Source organism: Cucurbita moschata, unplaced genomic scaffold (genome assembly GCF_002738365.1).
Source record: "Cucurbita moschata cultivar Rifu unplaced genomic scaffold, Cmos_1.0 Cmo_Scf00009, whole genome shotgun sequence".
Lineage (NCBI taxonomy): Eukaryota > Viridiplantae > Streptophyta > Magnoliopsida > Cucurbitales > Cucurbitaceae > Cucurbita > Cucurbita moschata.
The window spans coordinates 709048-726100 of NW_019268525.1; the positions used below are offsets into that span (position 1 = coordinate 709048).

At 35.3% G+C, this 17053-nt stretch overlaps 3 protein-coding genes across 3 annotated transcripts; 2 read left to right on the forward strand and 1 right to left on the reverse strand.

The window, feature by feature from the left end:
• Nucleotides 1-5833: 5833 nt before the first annotated feature.
• On the forward strand, nt 5834-6662 carry LOC111447649 (RING-H2 finger protein ATL66). Its single transcript, XM_023086922.1, has one exon. The coding sequence runs from the start codon at nt 6072-6074 to the stop codon at nt 6564-6566; it is 495 nt and encodes a 164-aa protein (XP_022942690.1). The 5' UTR covers nt 5834-6071; the 3' UTR covers nt 6567-6662.
• Nucleotides 6663-7737: 1075 nt separating this feature from the next.
• Nucleotides 7738-11129, forward strand: LOC111447815 (GDP-Man:Man(3)GlcNAc(2)-PP-Dol alpha-1,2-mannosyltransferase). The gene is made up of 7 exons (XM_023087163.1): nt 7738-8159; nt 8376-8662; nt 9122-9308; nt 9450-9518; nt 9630-9823; nt 10457-10566; nt 10668-11129. The coding sequence occupies exons 1-7, from the start codon at nt 7860-7862 to the stop codon at nt 10910-10912; spliced, it is 1392 nt and encodes a 463-aa protein (XP_022942931.1). The 5' UTR covers nt 7738-7859; the 3' UTR covers nt 10913-11129.
• Nucleotides 11130-13726: 2597 nt separating this feature from the next.
• Nucleotides 13727-15294, reverse strand: LOC111447808 (fatty alcohol:caffeoyl-CoA acyltransferase-like). Its single transcript, XM_023087155.1, has one exon. The coding sequence runs from the start codon at nt 15264-15266 to the stop codon at nt 13941-13943; it is 1326 nt and encodes a 441-aa protein (XP_022942923.1). The 5' UTR covers nt 15267-15294; the 3' UTR covers nt 13727-13940.
• Between the last annotated feature and the right edge of the window lie 1759 nt (nt 15295-17053).

The following is a 17053-nucleotide window of genomic DNA, read 5'->3' on the forward strand; positions in this document are numbered from 1 at the left end:
AAAAAAAAAAAAAAAAAAAAAAAAAAATCTTTGGTTAAACTAAGGAATGCGTTCTCACTAAAAGAGCTTGACCCCACAAAAGGAAAAATGCCATTCCGTTTTAAGAATATCATTGTGTATAAGGGTATAGTCTAAAAATTAAAACTTCTTTAGAACTTATGCAACGAAGAGGGAAAATGTGAGATCTCACCTCAATTGGAGAGGGAAATAAAACATTTCTTGTAATGGTGTAGAAACCTCTCTCTAGCAGACACGTTTTAAAATTGTGGGCTGACGATGATAGGTAACAAGCGAAAACCGATAATATTTATTAGCAGTGAGGTTTTACTGTTTCAAATTAATTGTGATATCTTATGGCTTGGGTTACAAATTAATTGAGAGATCCTAGTCAAAAGGGGAACCACTAGCATTTTAAAATCACGAGACTAGCGACCAATCATTTTTTAAAACAAATCACAATTATTTATTTTTTAAAAAAATAACTCTCCATTTCTACCCTTTTGTTTACTTGTACCAAACTTAGCGGTTGTAAACGTCAAGTTTTCATTGACCAATTAGTGGGGTTTTTTTTTTATTCCGGAAAGAAATTAATAGGTATTATAATATTTAGATAAATACACACATTTATATACACTACATATTCTTAATATGAAAAAACAAAAAAATAATAATCGGAAAACAAATGCAAAGTTATTCCACATGCGTCATAATTGCAATGTTTTTATCATTTAAGTAAAGAAAAACTAAAGATTAATTATTCTCCAGCATTTAATATATTTTCTCTTTTATCTCAAAAAAAAAAAATATTCTTTCATATTTAGGATAAAAAATTCATTTGTTTGAATTATTTTTGTAATATGGATAACAACGTGCAAATAATATGATGTCTCAAACCATTATGATTATAAATTGGATTAATTTACAGAATGACTAAACTTTCGATTCGATTGGCTAAATTTTTTGTTTGATTCAACTTAGTAGGCGTGATTATTCTAAAAGAAATGGAACAAACATACAATAGAATTAGGACAATGAAAGAATCTGCTGGTTGAGATAGGTTATGTGGTCTTAGGAGATTAAATTATAATATATATTAAAAATAATAATAATATAAAAAGTTAAACTTGTAACGGCCACTAAAAAAAAAAGGAGATTATTGTAAAATAGTAATATTGATGATATTATTTGGATTGCATAAAATTGGAAAAACATTTAATTAAAATGATAATGGGATGGGGAGAAGAATATTGATGGGGCGGTGGGCCAGCGGTGGGCCAGCGGCGGTTGTTGGGGGGCGGTGGAACCCATCGGAGATGAGATGACTCCAAGAGATCACATTAAAGAAAAACTTTTCATTTTCCCCCCTTTATTTTTTTACTTTTTTCATCTTTCCCACTTTGGAATATTCCTTAATTCTATAACTCCCCCTTTAAAATTCAAATATTAAATCTTTTTTACCCTAACTAGGTTTTTCTTTTCATTTTTCTCTACCTATCTAGTAATTATTTTATTACTATTTAAAAAAAAAATTGGGAAAGGAAAAACAATAATAATAATAAACCAATTAGTGATGATGGCAACCGGTTGATTTGTTTTTATTGTGTTGAAATTTTGAAACCAGCACCATAGATTTTAGGCCACATGTTTGATTGATTATTTTTATATAATATATACTTTTATGAAAGGGTGTGACAATTTTATTTTATGATTGAAATAAACATAAAAAGAATAATAAATAAAATTATACCATAAGATTTGGTCACTTTCGCTAGAAAAATCTATTCCTCACATTAAAATTAATAAAATAAATGGTATATTTTTAAAAAGCAAGTAAAAAAAAATAAAATGATGGTTTTATTAGATTTGCAGTCTTTTCAAGATAACCCTTTATTCTTAAGGTAGATTTAGATGAGATATGGATATTTAAAAAAGAAAAAAAAAATAGAATTAACAGTGTGACCTATAAAGTAAGGTAACCTAAAATCATGTACCTTAATTAAGCATCTTGAAATGGGAGCATCATGGCCGTCCATTTTGAGAATCAGACGGCCCCACTTGCATGGATCCCTTTGGGATGAGCACATATACTTCATTAAATCTTTTTTTTTCCTTTCTTTCTTAGGGTATCTATTTTGTCAATGGAGGATATACATACAGCCTGTGAACATCTGGTTCTTCCCCCCTCTCTCCTTATTTCCACTGTCGTATAAATATTAATCTTATCAAAATTAAAAAAAAAACAAAAAAGACGATAATTTATCCATGTTTCATTTAACTCGAGAGCTTGAAGTGGTTAAATTTGATCTACGAGACTATGCTCGGTTACCCATCTTAATTAATTGTCATTATCATTTTTAATCATACCCAAATGTTGATAATTTTTTAAAAGTTTTATTTTAGGTCAGAGATATAATAAGATATGATTTATTAAAAAAACACAATAATTTATATAATTGACTTTTGCTGAACATTTGAAGTCAATCATGAGATTAAAGTTCAACGAGGAGTGATGAATATAATCTAAAGTGGTTGAGATATGTAATATTTAGATATATGATGTATTAAAATACCGTACTCATCTAATTTAAATGCTTAGTTGGAAGGAAAATAATTTTTTAATTTCAATGTCTATAACAACCCATGTGACATATCGGTCCTCTCTCAACAATAATTTTCAATGTTCATTTATTTATAAAATTATTAGCTTCGTATATGCATTTTTATATATATTGTGTTTATGTGTGTATTATTGTAACTTGGGATAAAATTATCGACCAATAATTTTTATCCTATGATATTCGAGGCAGGCTTTCAAGCTTCTTAGCTTAGTAGATTTTTTATTTGGTCTCAAAGTTGAATTGAGCTTCTCTTAGGCTTATTGGGTTGCACGTGTAACAACTCAAGCCCACTATTAGATACATCGCTCAATGTCTGGCTCTGATACCATTTATAACAGTTCAAGCCTACCTTTGATAGATATTTTCCGCTTTGGCCGATTACTATATACTTTCACAAAAAAAAAAAAAATTAATATTAATTTTAGCATGGATCTTTTACCATTTTTTAATTAAAAAAATATAATTAATTTATTTTAAGATACAAAATTTTTAATTACATCATAAGCCACATATATATATACCATTGGCACTCCAAAAATGGAATCATGATCTTAATCATTGATTCCTTATTCATCTTCATTAAAAATCACAATTAAAGTTCCTAAAAAGATAGAGGGCAAGGATTCTTGATTTGTTATTATAAATATATATATATATATATATATATATATATATAAAATTAATGTCGGTAACTGAAATTTTATTTTAGTTACTCTACGCATGCTTTAATTAATTTTTTCATTTTCTTTTGTTTTGATCTACAAATTCAAACTTTTTCATTCAACTTTTAGAAAACTTTATTATAGAAATTATTGTTAAATTTGTGTCTTGCATTCGACACGTCTAAAGTTACTACAGCAACATGTCCATAATAACATGTCTCAAAATTCAAACTTTTTTGTATTTTTCTACTCGTCTATTTTTAGTTTATTTATATCAAATCAGGATGATATAAATTTATTAAAAATAAAATTAAAAAAATATATATTTATTTAAACTATATAATTACAAAAGCAGTAAAAGGGATGATTTAGTTTATTAAATATTCAAGACTATCAACTCAAATTGAAGTTCCCAAGTAAGCTACTTTTTTCCCCCTTTTTTGGGTTTTATTTTTCAAAGATTTTGCCAACTTTATATCTTTAGAAAAAAAATAACATAAAGATAGAATTTAAAGTTGGAGTAATTGTGATGATATATATATATATATATATATATACCATTTTAATTACAATAAAATTTGTAATGCCCTAATTACTCACCATCTTCTTTTTTTGTCTTTCTCACTTCCCAGAGAGAGACATAAACGGGCAAAGGCATCTTTTAAGATGGGTCGAGATAATAATATTCTAAACCAGTTGAGTTATGTACAAGCTGACTTAATATCATAGTCGTTAGCGATAGAGATACATGTCAATGAATATATTGTACTGTACGTCGATCATAATCTAATATCAATAACAAATCTGTAGATCCATCTATGTATCGGCACATATTTTAAGACAATTTTGAATATGATATCAGAACGGAAAAGGGACGATAAGAAAGCAAATAAGAGGTCAAAATGGAGTAGGGCCCCAAAAGATATTGATTCATATCTCTCAAAAAGCCATAAACCCCTTTCCAAAAGCAATCTCAGATATGGGATTTTAGGTCGGAGATAAGAACACACATGATTTTCTCTTTTCTTTTCTGTTTTTTCTTTTTAAATAATTAAAACCCAAATAAATATATAAATATATAAATAAATAAATAAAAATGGTGTTGTGTGTATATTTTATGTGCATGGATTTGCATGGATCATAGGCAACAACTTCTGTCTTTGCTGTTGTTTTGGCCTAAAATTGTTTGTCTCTGTTTCATGTTTTACCCTTCACGTGTCTTCCTTGCAAAAGTAGCTCAATTCGTTCGTTTGTTTGGTTCATTGTTTCTCCCTTATTTGCCCAACAATTTTAACCATGTCGAGCTGTGGTCTGATCTGTAATGTCTCACAAAATCTTAGCCGATGTTGGTGAACGTATCTTTTAAAAGATTGAGGTCTTGATTTTGGATTTCGAGCTATAAGTCAGGTAGTTGGATTAAAAAAAAAAATCCCTTTTTTCATCTATAAGCTTGAAAACATGTTGGCATAGATCTCATAGCTTAATTAGGTGCATGTGTTTCATCGTGTATGTCTAAGAGAGAGAGTTACTAATGACGATCAACATGGGGTCTACCCTCAATTGTTACAAATCGACAACCGATAACCAATCAAGTTTCGAGCTATAATCCTCAAATTATTATATTTATATATACTCACTAATTTCAAAAGACATGGAAAGCAAATAAAAGAAAATGTTTGAAAATAAGAACACTAACAAAGATAATAATTTATATGAACGAAAATAGTATTTGAAAAAGAACCAAAACAATTAGCCCATGGGCCTAAGGGTACATAGTTCTCGATGCTTAATTAGAAAAATATTTTAAATGCTTTTTTTGGAATATTATAATATATAATAGATACCTCGTTTTTTATTTTATTTTAAAAAATGTCTAATAAATATATATTATATTTTTTTATCTCACCCTCTTAAAAATTAGATAATGAAATCTCGTGTTAGTTCTCGAAATTATGCTATAGACATGTTTTTTCAACTATCGAAACCACTATTGAGCTGATCCTCTAAGCCTACTCCAAGTCCAACTCATCTTGAATGTTGAACTTTTTTTTAGTGATTAGATCATAGAAACTTAAAAGTTAAACATGTTTTGCTTAGAGCAGTCCTATGTTGGATGATTTCTTGAAAATTTCATCAGGAAACACGTGGGTGAGAAAAAAGCATGTTGAAAAAATCGATGTTGGTTTATTGAGATAGTCTTCACTCTTAGAAGCAAGACCACGTCGCAAGGGATGTAGAAGAATATCGAGATCTTCAGGTATTGAATCCTAAACATAGATCGTTACAAAATAAGTCAACATATAAGACTTAAATTTCATTAAATTCGTGTTTGGACAAGATAGGCAGCCAACGTGTAAGACTTTTGTGATGGTGGGTCAAAATTTGTTGAAATTGTATGCATATATGTTTATAATATAGTAATTTAATAATATATTAAATCATTTTAACAATACTTTTCGACCTAATTAATGTTTTTTTTTTATAATTACCTTAATTAAAGTATAAAGTCGTGTTATACACGCGCTTTTTATGCGAGTGAGCACGCTATGATATTTTGAATAATATCTGTATGACCAAAACGTAACTATCTTTATCGACAAAAAAAAAATATCCAAACTCAATTATTTACTCTTTGAGGGAAAAAAATATCTGACACTGTTCCAAAAAGCCCAAGAACCTTTCCCCTTCTTCCTCCTTCCCTTTTCCTCCGCCGCTACGATTCTCCGGACACCGTATCCGCCGCCGTGGGGATTCCTCTGTTTCTGTTTGTGTTGATGAGTTGGAGGTTGTAATGGCGACACTCCAAGCCCCCCCGTCCGTCCACTGGCACTTCACGGAGCTCGACGATCGGATCTTCCAAATCCGCGGCCGGACTTTCTTCTTCATCGCCGTTCTATTCGCCGTCATCCTTCTCGTGACTTTTATTTTCCTTTACGCTCGATGGGTCTGCCGATACCATAGCCTCACGACCTTCTCTGCTTCCGTCCCTGGCGTCCGGTCCTCCAGGTCGCCGCCGCAACAGGGGCTCGACCAGGCGACAATTAACTGCCAATCAATAACTCTGTACAAGGCGGCGGAGGAAGTAGACGCCGCCGCCACCGCGGCGGAGTGCTGTATTTGCTTGGGCGTGTTTGAAGACGGCGAGAAGGTTAAGATTCTGGCGCTGTGCCATCATTGTTTCCACTCGGAGTGCGTGGACCAGTGGCTCCGGTTGCAGTCGAGCTGCCCGCTTTGTCGGATCTCCCTCCGCGCCGCCGATAACTCAAGCAATCTTCAAATGGTGTGAGGTTACATAATCGAATTCAAAAATTTGAGTCCATAATTACTGTAAATTTAGTCAAATCCTGCTTTAATAATAATTAATTACAAACTGTAAAATTTATTGTTTTTGTATTATTTTTTATTAGTATTTATGAATTATGCTAAGAATATTTACAAATCTGATCCAATTATGAGACGTAGATCCTGAACTTTTCTTAGAATATTTGGAGGCATGTTTGTAAATGATGTATTTATCCTTTTCAACCGTATATTTGAGTTTCATTCGCGCGAGATCCCTATTGATGTCACAGATGGTATTAGAGTTAAACAACAGACGATGTGTCAACGAATACGTTGGCCCCCAAATAGATGAATTGTGAGATTCCACATCGATTAGAGAGTGGAACGAAACATTTCTTATAAGGGTCTGGAAACCTTTCCGTAGTAGACGTGTTTTAAACTGTGAGAACGGACAATATTTAGTGGTAATGAGCTTGAGCTGTTGTACACAAATATACACCAGGATAGTTTTAACTCGAACCAAATTCCATTTTTACCCTTTTTTTTTTTTTTTTCTCTTGGATTTTCTTTAATTAAAAAACGCCCTATTAAAAGAAAACATATGCCACGTGGACTACATGCGAAGGAAGCTCTATAACAATAACAAAACTTTTGAAATGAGTTGCAAGGGAAGCATGCTAATGTGTTGTGGCATGTGAATAGAGTTGTATTTTATATTTTGTAATATAATTAAAAATATGAAAACCAAAATTTTCATACAAATATTACTTTAGGTTCGGATGATAGTAAGTTATTTAACTTTATATAAGAACCTACCAAATAGAATTCCGCTAAATTCTTTTAGTTCAATCAATTTAAAAAATAAATAAGAAATTTAATATGTACAAAATATTTAACGAATTTAGAAAATAAAATATAGTTCAACTCGATAAAATATTATCACCTTTACCTATATTAATGATTTATAACTATTTCACTTTATTTTATTTTTAAAAAGTTTAATTATTGTTTTACCAAACTAGTAAAAAAAATCATATAATTATTACTAGAAAAAGTGAAGAAAAATAAAAGAACAAAACGTGAAAATTACTTAAACGTATTAGAGAAATAAATGGAATTTTTTATTTTTTATTTTTTTCAAAAGGAAATGGGAGAAAAGTGTAAAGACCAATTTACCCTGCCGACTGACCGCAATGTCCCGGCCTGAAAAGGGAAAGATAGATGATCGATAACCTACTGCGTGAATTCGATTCATCTCAAGAGCTTCCGATCGTATTTCTTGCGATATTTGAAGTTAATGGCTGGAGAGGTGTTGTTGTGGGCGTTGCTCATAGCTCTCGTTGCCATAATTCGAAGAATTAGTTTAGGAATTCTGAACAGCCGTCGGAACCGGAAGAGAGCAGTCGGATTCTTCCATCCCTACACCAACGATGGCGGAGGCGGTGAGAGAGTTCTGTGGTGCGCCGTCAAAGCTATTCAGGATGAGAACCCTAGCCTTGAATGCGTCGTCTTCACTGGCGATCATGATGCTTCACCAGAGAGCTTGATGGCTCGTGCTGTCGATCGATTTGGCGTCAAACTTCTTTTTCCACCTAAGGTGATTTTTTTTGTCTTTCTTTGAAATCACCGCCCTAGATGATGCATATTTCTAGAATAATCTAGTTTGGAACCATTTGTGCAGTTGAATCTTCTTGAAGCGAGTTTCTATACCATTTTCCCTCTTTTCGTTTCACTGAAACTATATCCGATTCACTGGTGTTGCTAAGGAAATTCGATTTACTTTGTTCTTCTGTTCAATTCATTTATTGCTCAGGTTGTGCATCTTTGTAAAAGGAAGTGGATTGAAGAAACAACTTATCCTCGCTTCACTATGATTGGTCAGAGTTTTGGCTCTATCTATCTCTCATGGGAGGCCTTATGCAAATTCACTCCTCTGTATTATTTTGACACTAGTGGATATGCCTTTACTTATCCCCTTGCCCGGTTGTTCGGTTGCATCGTTGTTTGTTATACACATTATCCGACAATCAGCTTAGACATGCTATCTCGGGTTCGTGGGAGGAGTTCAATGTATAACAATGACGCCTTAATTGCTAAGAGGTCTGTTTCTTAACTTCTTATTAGAAACAATGGATGTCCTCAAAGTTATTTATGCTTCTGGCCTTAATGTTCTTGGTGTGCAATCACCTAATTTGTCCCCTATTATTGATATCAGGAAGGACTTCTAGAAAGCCTAGATGGTTAGCAATAAATTTTTACTCTTTTCATTCGATGTTGAATTTATGTGATAGCAAGTTCTACTTAATTGGATTCACTTTCCCCCAACTTTTTATGTTCTTTTTTCCTTCTTGTTTCCTTGGGCTGGGACATGACTACTCATCTGTAGTACAACAACTGTGAATTTGGTGCTTTAGCAATCTTATTTTCAATATCCGTCTTGCATGTTCCGAATCATCTGACATCCTTGTTATTTGGTGATCTTTTAGTCAATATAATTGCGTTTGTCTCATGGAGAACTTTCTAGCAAATATTGTGTGTAACAAGTTTTCTCTGTGGCAGCTCGTGGCTTTCTCAGTGCAAAGTTATCTATTATGTTCTTTTTAGCTGGATGTATGGATTTGTGGGCTCATTTACACAACTTGCGATGGTCAATTCTTCATGGACTCAATCTCACATCGAAAAACTATGGAGAATTCCTGACCGTATAAAACGAGTCTATCCCCCATGTGATACTTCTGTATTACAGGTCTGTCCTCTGGTTTTCCCTGAAGAAATTTTGTTGGGTTTTATTTGCTCCTCGTAGTTTTCAGTTCTCTCTCTCCCTTCATTCTTCTCTATTGATGAGTTGACTCCAACAGCTGCGTATAACAAGTTGTTATCTGCACAGGCACTTCCTTTAGAACGACCCACTAAAACTCCCATAATTATATCTGTTGCTCAATTTCGTCCAGAAAAGGTGGGCCCTCTTATATGAACCTTATAATCCAAGGTACTAAAATTCTATTGGCTCATTCTTAGGGCCTTCAGCAGTTAGCTAATCTTTGATGACTGAAATTGATCATCTCAGGCGCATTTACTCCAACTTGAGGCATTTTCAGCTGCCATCAAGAAATTAGATTCAAGTTCAGTGCGGCCTAAGCTCCAGTTTGTGGGCAGTTGTCGCAATAAATCAGATGAAGAAAGACTCCAAAGTTTGAAAAACAAGGCTATTGAACTGAAGGTTGACGAGAATGTGGAATTCTACAAGAATTTAATGTACAGGTCAGAGTTTCCTTTAGTACTGTTGTAGTGTAGGAAAGGTTCCTCATTACTGGCCTCTGGTGTTCCTCGTAATATGGCTATTAATCTGCATGATTAGGGTGTGGAATTCAAAATATTCTTAGTTAAATTTGGGGAGTAATTCATTGTCAATTACATACTTTTTTGTTTGTACCATCTTGAGAGAAATTTGTCATTCTCATAAGAAGAATATCTATGAAACGAGGGTACAAAGAGGTTTGGTTAGCCAGCCAACCGCCTCTATGAAAAAGCCCATGAAACAAGATAACCCCCATACAAGTAAACTTTGAAAGGTAACTTTCAACCTAGGATCGAAACACTCCCTAGTAGAAGCCTATCCATATATGACAACGATAAACGTTGATTCGTCCTGGACTCTGCTACCACTGGAACATCTCATGATTAAATGAATTCTACCTCAAATTCCAAATATTTCCTTTGTCCCTGACTGGTACCCATTACGACCTTTCGTCATTGCTGCTTTATGGTATACCAGCTCCATTGGTTACAGCACCGTCGTAATTCCTGATTTGGGCTTTTTACTGTATCTTAAACTGCAAACTGCGGACCTTTTCTGTTTTCTATATAAACTCTGAAACTCTTGGACTCATGCAGAGACTTGGTGGGACTTCTAGGAGGTTCTGTGGCGGGAATTCATTCCATGACAGATGAACATTTTGGAATAAGCGTGGTAGAATACATGGCTGCAGGAGCAATCCCAATTGGTGGGAGACTTTTTATTTATATTTCTTTTGGTTTAGAGATCTTCACTGAATATTTTTACAGGCGTATTAATGTGAGGCTCATATTTCTACTTTACTCTCAGCTCATAACTCTGCTGGACCAAAGATGGACATAGTTCTCGAAGAAGACGAACAACAAACTGGATTCCTTGCCACCAATGTGAATGAATATGCAGATGCTATTCTACAGGTTGTAAAAATGCCAGAAACTGAGAGACTCAAAATGGCTGCTGCGGCAAGGAGGCGTGCAGAGAGATTTTCTGAGAAGAAGTTTTATGAAGATTTCAAGGCAGCAATCCGACCAATTTTAGGCTCAAGTTCGAGGTGAGGAGCGAGTATTTGCACGAACACTGTAACTGATCTGCTGATCTGCTTCATTATACGAGTTTCTGAAGTCTAAACAAGGCAGGAGGATTCCGGTATGGTTGTTCTCTCCTGGTAATGTGACAAACTCTGATTTCTCAAATTTTGGTTTAGAAACTCCATCTCCCATTGTACCATGGACTCCCAACAATTAGGAATGGAAATCATACGGTTCTTAGGTATTATCGTGTTTTATATAGTTCTGATTTTGCATGGTAGAAAAAGTTAACTCTCTACAGAACAATAAACTCGTAGTGAACTATAAAAGTTCATTTTTTTAACTTTAGTGCCTATAGCTTAGCTGATTTTGACTTCAAAATTTTAAGTTCTGTCATATTAGAACCTTATTCTGAATGATGATGTGGCTAAGGAAGCTCTGATTCAAAGTGGTCTAGATCTAAATGTGTGGGTTCTTTCCTCTAATATATTGATGCATTTTTCCATCTTAGCAAATTGCTTAGGCCTTCCTTCATCTTCCGTGCATGAGCTTTATGGCTCTTTTTCAACGACAATTGCTTATAAGTATACCTCCAAGGCCGATTAATCATAACTAGTATTTGTATGTCCATAGTAGAAGTTTTCTATTTCCAAAATCAACTTTGGTTTGCATGAGTCATCAACCATCTCATTCTCGACTCTCTGTCTCCCTCTTAGCCATGTTGACTCTCTCTGTCTCCCTCTTAGCCATGCTGACTCCTCTGTCTCCCTCTTAGCCATGCTGACTCCTTTGTCCCTCTGTCTCCCTCTTAGCCATGTTGACTCCTATGTCCATTGGCACCATCTTACTTCTCTGCCTCTCTCAGATTGACCAACAACCAACATTGCAAGTAAGGTCATCTCGGCATCTCCCTCGGCAACCTACATACCAGGAAAGATCCCAACAATTTTTATGATAGAAATGTTGTGATTCCAAATCAAATTTGAACATATTGGAATTTATATGGTCTGTATACAATTTTTCTCCATCTCATCATTGCAACAATAGGATTTTCATCAATTTTTCTTCAATGAATTGAGATTTTAAAAATGAGAATCGAGAACCGAGCCGAGGAAAAACCAAACTGTTGGTTTTGTCTTTCATTCGACATTGGTTCAGTTCGGTTCTCGATTTTTTCCCTGAAATCGAGCCGATATTACTAAGCTCAGACCAGGATTGTGATACACGCGCCAAAATGCAGCGTGAACGGGGAAATCCCTGATCCTCTTGATTCTGATTACAGGCCATCCACCATTTTACCCATAAGAATATCAAAAAAGAGAGAATCATCGGCCATTGGAGGAGCTGCCTTACTCTCTGAATCCTCCTCCATGTTTGAGCCTTGAAACTACACACAGATATGCAGTTTCTCTGAATCTTCTCACCGGCTTCAACTCAACGGTATCGCTCTCTTTACCCTCTTCGATATCTACGGAGGAACCTCTCTTCTTTGAACTTCGAATGCGTAATTTGTTCTTGTAATGTTCTCTTTTCGAGTTCTGCATTCCATTATCATTTTTGTTTGTTTTGAATTTCTCTGCTCCAGACTGTGTTTTACGATTTGTTTGGGAGAGAATCTATTACTGCCTTTTCGGCGATTTTGTTTTGGAATTGGATGATAAATCGACCTAAAATCGGAAAGATGCTTTAAATAGCAGTGAGAGTCGAAGAGGCCGGTCCAACCCGCGCCCGCTCTGCAACCCGAAACAAACCTACAGACCTGAGGCCCAATTTTGGCTCGACCCAAAACCCAAAAACCAGCCCAGTAGCCCAAACTCATCCGCGGCCCAGCCCGCGAACTGAAGTCCAGTAAGCCCATCTACAGCGGACGACCCGCGAGCCAACCCGAATTCGCAACCCGAACCGCGCTTGGACCCGCGAGCCAACCCGTGACCTGAACCTCAACCCGCGCCTCGACCCGAGACATCTTCGCTGTCGTGGCACGCTATGGTGCTGCCACGTGTCAAGCCGCGACGCAAGCAGCCCTTCGGCTTGGACGGCGCGGCGACGGTGGCTCCTGACGGCTATTCAGCTCAGTTTTCAACTTTTGACCCAGTTTCTATTGTTTCGACCCTCCTCGACCTGTTTTTAACCCCGATAGGGTAATTGTGGACATTTTGGGGCTTCATTTCACATTCATTAATGAATTATTAATTTAATTATGAAATAATATCGAAATGTGACAAACTGTTTGATAAGAAATAAACCCCAGCAACCTTTGGAGTAGCTCTTGAAAGACGGAAGCTTAGGTTTAGCTAATTTAGGGAGTACTTCAGCCAAGACCAACCAAGTGGTCTTACTATAGGATAAATTAGAAATTGTATGAGTTATGATGATGTATGAGTTGTATCGTATGATATCGTATACTGGTATATGATGATATATGAGTTGTATAGTATGATGTCGTATACTAGTATATGATGATGTATGAATATATGCTAATGTATGAGTTATATCGTATGATGCCGTATACTAGTATATGTTGATGTATGAGTTATGATGCATGATGATGTGTATAATATATAGACTTCGATTTATGACGTACTTGATATGTTTGATGCATTTTATGGCGATATGATAAGCATAATGATTACATGATGTTTTATCTTAATATAACGATGTTTTCCATATGGAGCATGTTGTATGATGATGAGGACCATATTGTATCATGTTGCTAGACCAATATAGGACACAACCTAAAAACATGAAAATGACGTTAATATAAATATCAAATGAGTATGTGTTATTAATGTAACAAAAAGATGAGACAAGATAATTATGTTATAAGATAGGATAAGATGGAAATTAAAGGAATCATGTGCATATTGTGTATTCATAAACACAAACATAGGGATAGATAGAGACCATTGAGTACGAGTTTGACCATTTTTGCAAGTGCAATCGAAGGACAGAAAAACTAAATAAATAAAAATATTAGAACGCAAAAAAGAAGGGAAAAAAACAAGAGACATTTTTTTTGCAAGTCAATTCAACCACGTGTCAAGATCAAGTGAGTTCACGTGGCCACGTTTCTGACCATTGATTCATACTTGTCAACGGCGGACGTGGGGACCGCCAATATCGTTTTTACAGCGTCCGTCTGATTGTTAACCGGCAACAAAAAGCAGTGCCGGTCACCGCAGATCGGGCCTACATGAACCGGCCGGCCCATTCCGAAGTCAACCTTCTCTAACCCCAACCTTGACCACTGGGTAAGTATAAGGACGCCGATCAAGTCTGGACACGCCCTCGACTCGCTCAATGTCTCAGCCACGTGTCTCACGTGCTCGTCTCCGACTCTCTCTTTCGCCTCCCTCACTAAACTGGCGGCATGGTCCAGCTTCTTCTCCGCCAGCTCGCCGGCGGTGGTCTGAGCGCAGCCGAGGACGAAGGCGTTGCCGTAGTAACCAGAGGGGAGATTCGGTTTGATCCGTTTCCGTACATTAATGCTAAAGAGAAGCTTCAGCGTTTGATTTGGAGGGAGCTTCAAGGATCTAGCCCAGCTCCGCCATATATGAGCAGCAAGAACCTCAAACGCCGTGAACGCCGGTACACCGGGGCGGCGCGTGGAGTGAGCGAGCGACTTCAGGCTCGTGATATGCGTTTTCCCGAACGTAACAGCAGTGGGAACAAGCGGTTCGTCGGTAAACAGGGACATGAACCGGCAGAGATCGGGTACACGCTGGAACACCGGCGGCGGAGATGAATACCGACGGTGGCAAAATTGGGGTTGCGGATTGAGTAAATGCCGATCCCAAACCGGAGGCGGTTTCAACTCAGAGGCGGCGCGGAGTCTCCCGGCAGCGAAATCCGCAAAGGAGTTGAGAAACTCGGCGCTACCAATTCCATCGCAAAGAGAATGACTAAGCCCAACCCCAACCGCCGCCGCTCCATCCTTAAGCCACGTCAGCTGAACAACCAAGGGTGGAGATCCATCCAACGCATCCTCCTCAGGAAACGTCAAAAACCCCCGCCACTTGCCGATAGAGGGAGGCGGGCGGTCGAAGTCCTCGGCCGAGTAGCAATCCGAAACGGCCTCAAGAAAAAGCGCCCCCTGAGAGCGACAAACAACCTCCAGACCGGAGGCGTCGGGCCTCTCCCGAACCCGACCGGAAAGAGGGAAGTAGGAAACCAAAACTTGGGACAATGCGGCTCGAAAGGAAGAAGAAATGGTGGAGCGTTCTAAAGCAGGGGAGGGAGTATAAATGAGAAGATACTCATTGGGGAAGCGAAGCATGAGCTGGGAATCAATGGCGGAGAGGGGGAGGAGACACGGTGGAGGGGGGTCGGCCGGAGTGATGACGTGGACGTGCTTAACCTCGACAGAATTGGAAGCCGCCATGAGAGGAGAAGAAGAAGAAGAAGAAGAAGAATTGGGAGTGAATTTCAGAGAAGAATTGGGAGTGAATTTATAAACATTTTGGGCAAAGAAAATAAGAGAGAGAGAGAGTTTTTTTTTTAATTTAATTTAATTTAATCTAATTGAGATTAGCTATGTTTAAAGATCATAAGGTTTTGCTTAAGAATATCATTTTGTATAAGTGTATAGTCTAAAAAATGAAACAAATTAGTTAGAACTTATGTAACGAAGATGGAAAATGTGAGCATCTTGAAATGGGAGCATCATGGCCGTCCATTTTGAGAATCAGACGGCCCCACTTGCATGGATCCCTTTGGGATGAGCACATATACTTCATTAAATCTTTTTTCTTTTTTTTCCTTTCTTTCTTAGGGTATCTATTTTGTCAATGGAGGATATACATACAGCCTGTGAACATCTGGTTCTTCCCCCTCTCTCCTTATTTCCACTGTCGTATAAATATTAATCTTATCAAAATTAAAATTAAAATTAAAAACAAAAAAGACCATAATTTATCCATGTTTCATTTAGCTCGCGAGCTCGAAGTGGTTAAATTTGATCCCGGTTGCCCATTTTGATTAATTATCATTTTTAATCCTACCCAAATGTTGATTTTTTTTTTTCGTCTTTTAACTTATCATAAATAAGATATAATTCATTAAAAACCCAATAATTTGTACAATTGACTTGGTAGAGTATGGAAGTCGACCATGATATTAAAATTCAAAGAAAGCGTGATAAAATAATCTAAAGCGGTTGAGATACGTTATATTTAGATATATGATGTATTAAAATAAAAATATCATATGCATCTTTCGTCTTCTTCAATCTAACTTAAATGCTTAGTTGGAAGGAAAATAATTTTTTAATTTCAGTGTCTATAACAATCCATGCAACATGTCTGTCCTCTCTCGACAATAATTTTCAACATTCATTCATTTATAAAATTGTGTATTATTGTGTCATGTGATAAAATTTATTGATTTATAATATTTAAATAACTATAGTTTTATGATTTTTTTTTTTCAACATCAATTATGTTAATCAAGTTAAGTGGAATCTTTCATCTTTTCTATACGTTCATTAAAACATATTAACAATTTATATGTTCGGTTTTTTTTTATACTAATTTTATTATAGTTTGATGAATAACTGGATAAAAAAAATAATTTTTTTACCATGTTTTTAATAAAAATACATTTAATTTATTTTAAGATACAAAATTTTTAGTTACCTCATAAGCCATATATATATACCAATTAAAAATGGAATCATGATCTTAACCATGGACTCCTTATTCATCTTTCATTAAAAATCACAATTAGGGAAAGATTCTTTATTTATTATATATATATATATATATATATATATATATATATATATATAATTAATTAATGTTGGTAGCTGAAATTTTATTTTATTCATATTCTTTCCGTGCTTTAATTAATTTTTTCATTTTTTTTATTTTAATCTCTAAATTCAAATTTTCAATTATATTTTAGTCATATTCTTTCCGTGCTTTAATTAATTTTTTCATTTTTTTTTATTTTAATCTCTAAATTCAAATTTTCAATTACCCATTTTTTATTTAATTAATTGTTTCTAATAGCTCTCGAGCTCGAAATGATTAAATTTGATCCAGAGATTATATTCTTTACCCATTTTAATTAATTATCATTTTTAATTATACCCAAATGTTGATTTTTTTTTTATCTTAGTTCATATATATATATATATATATATATATATATATATATATATATATATAT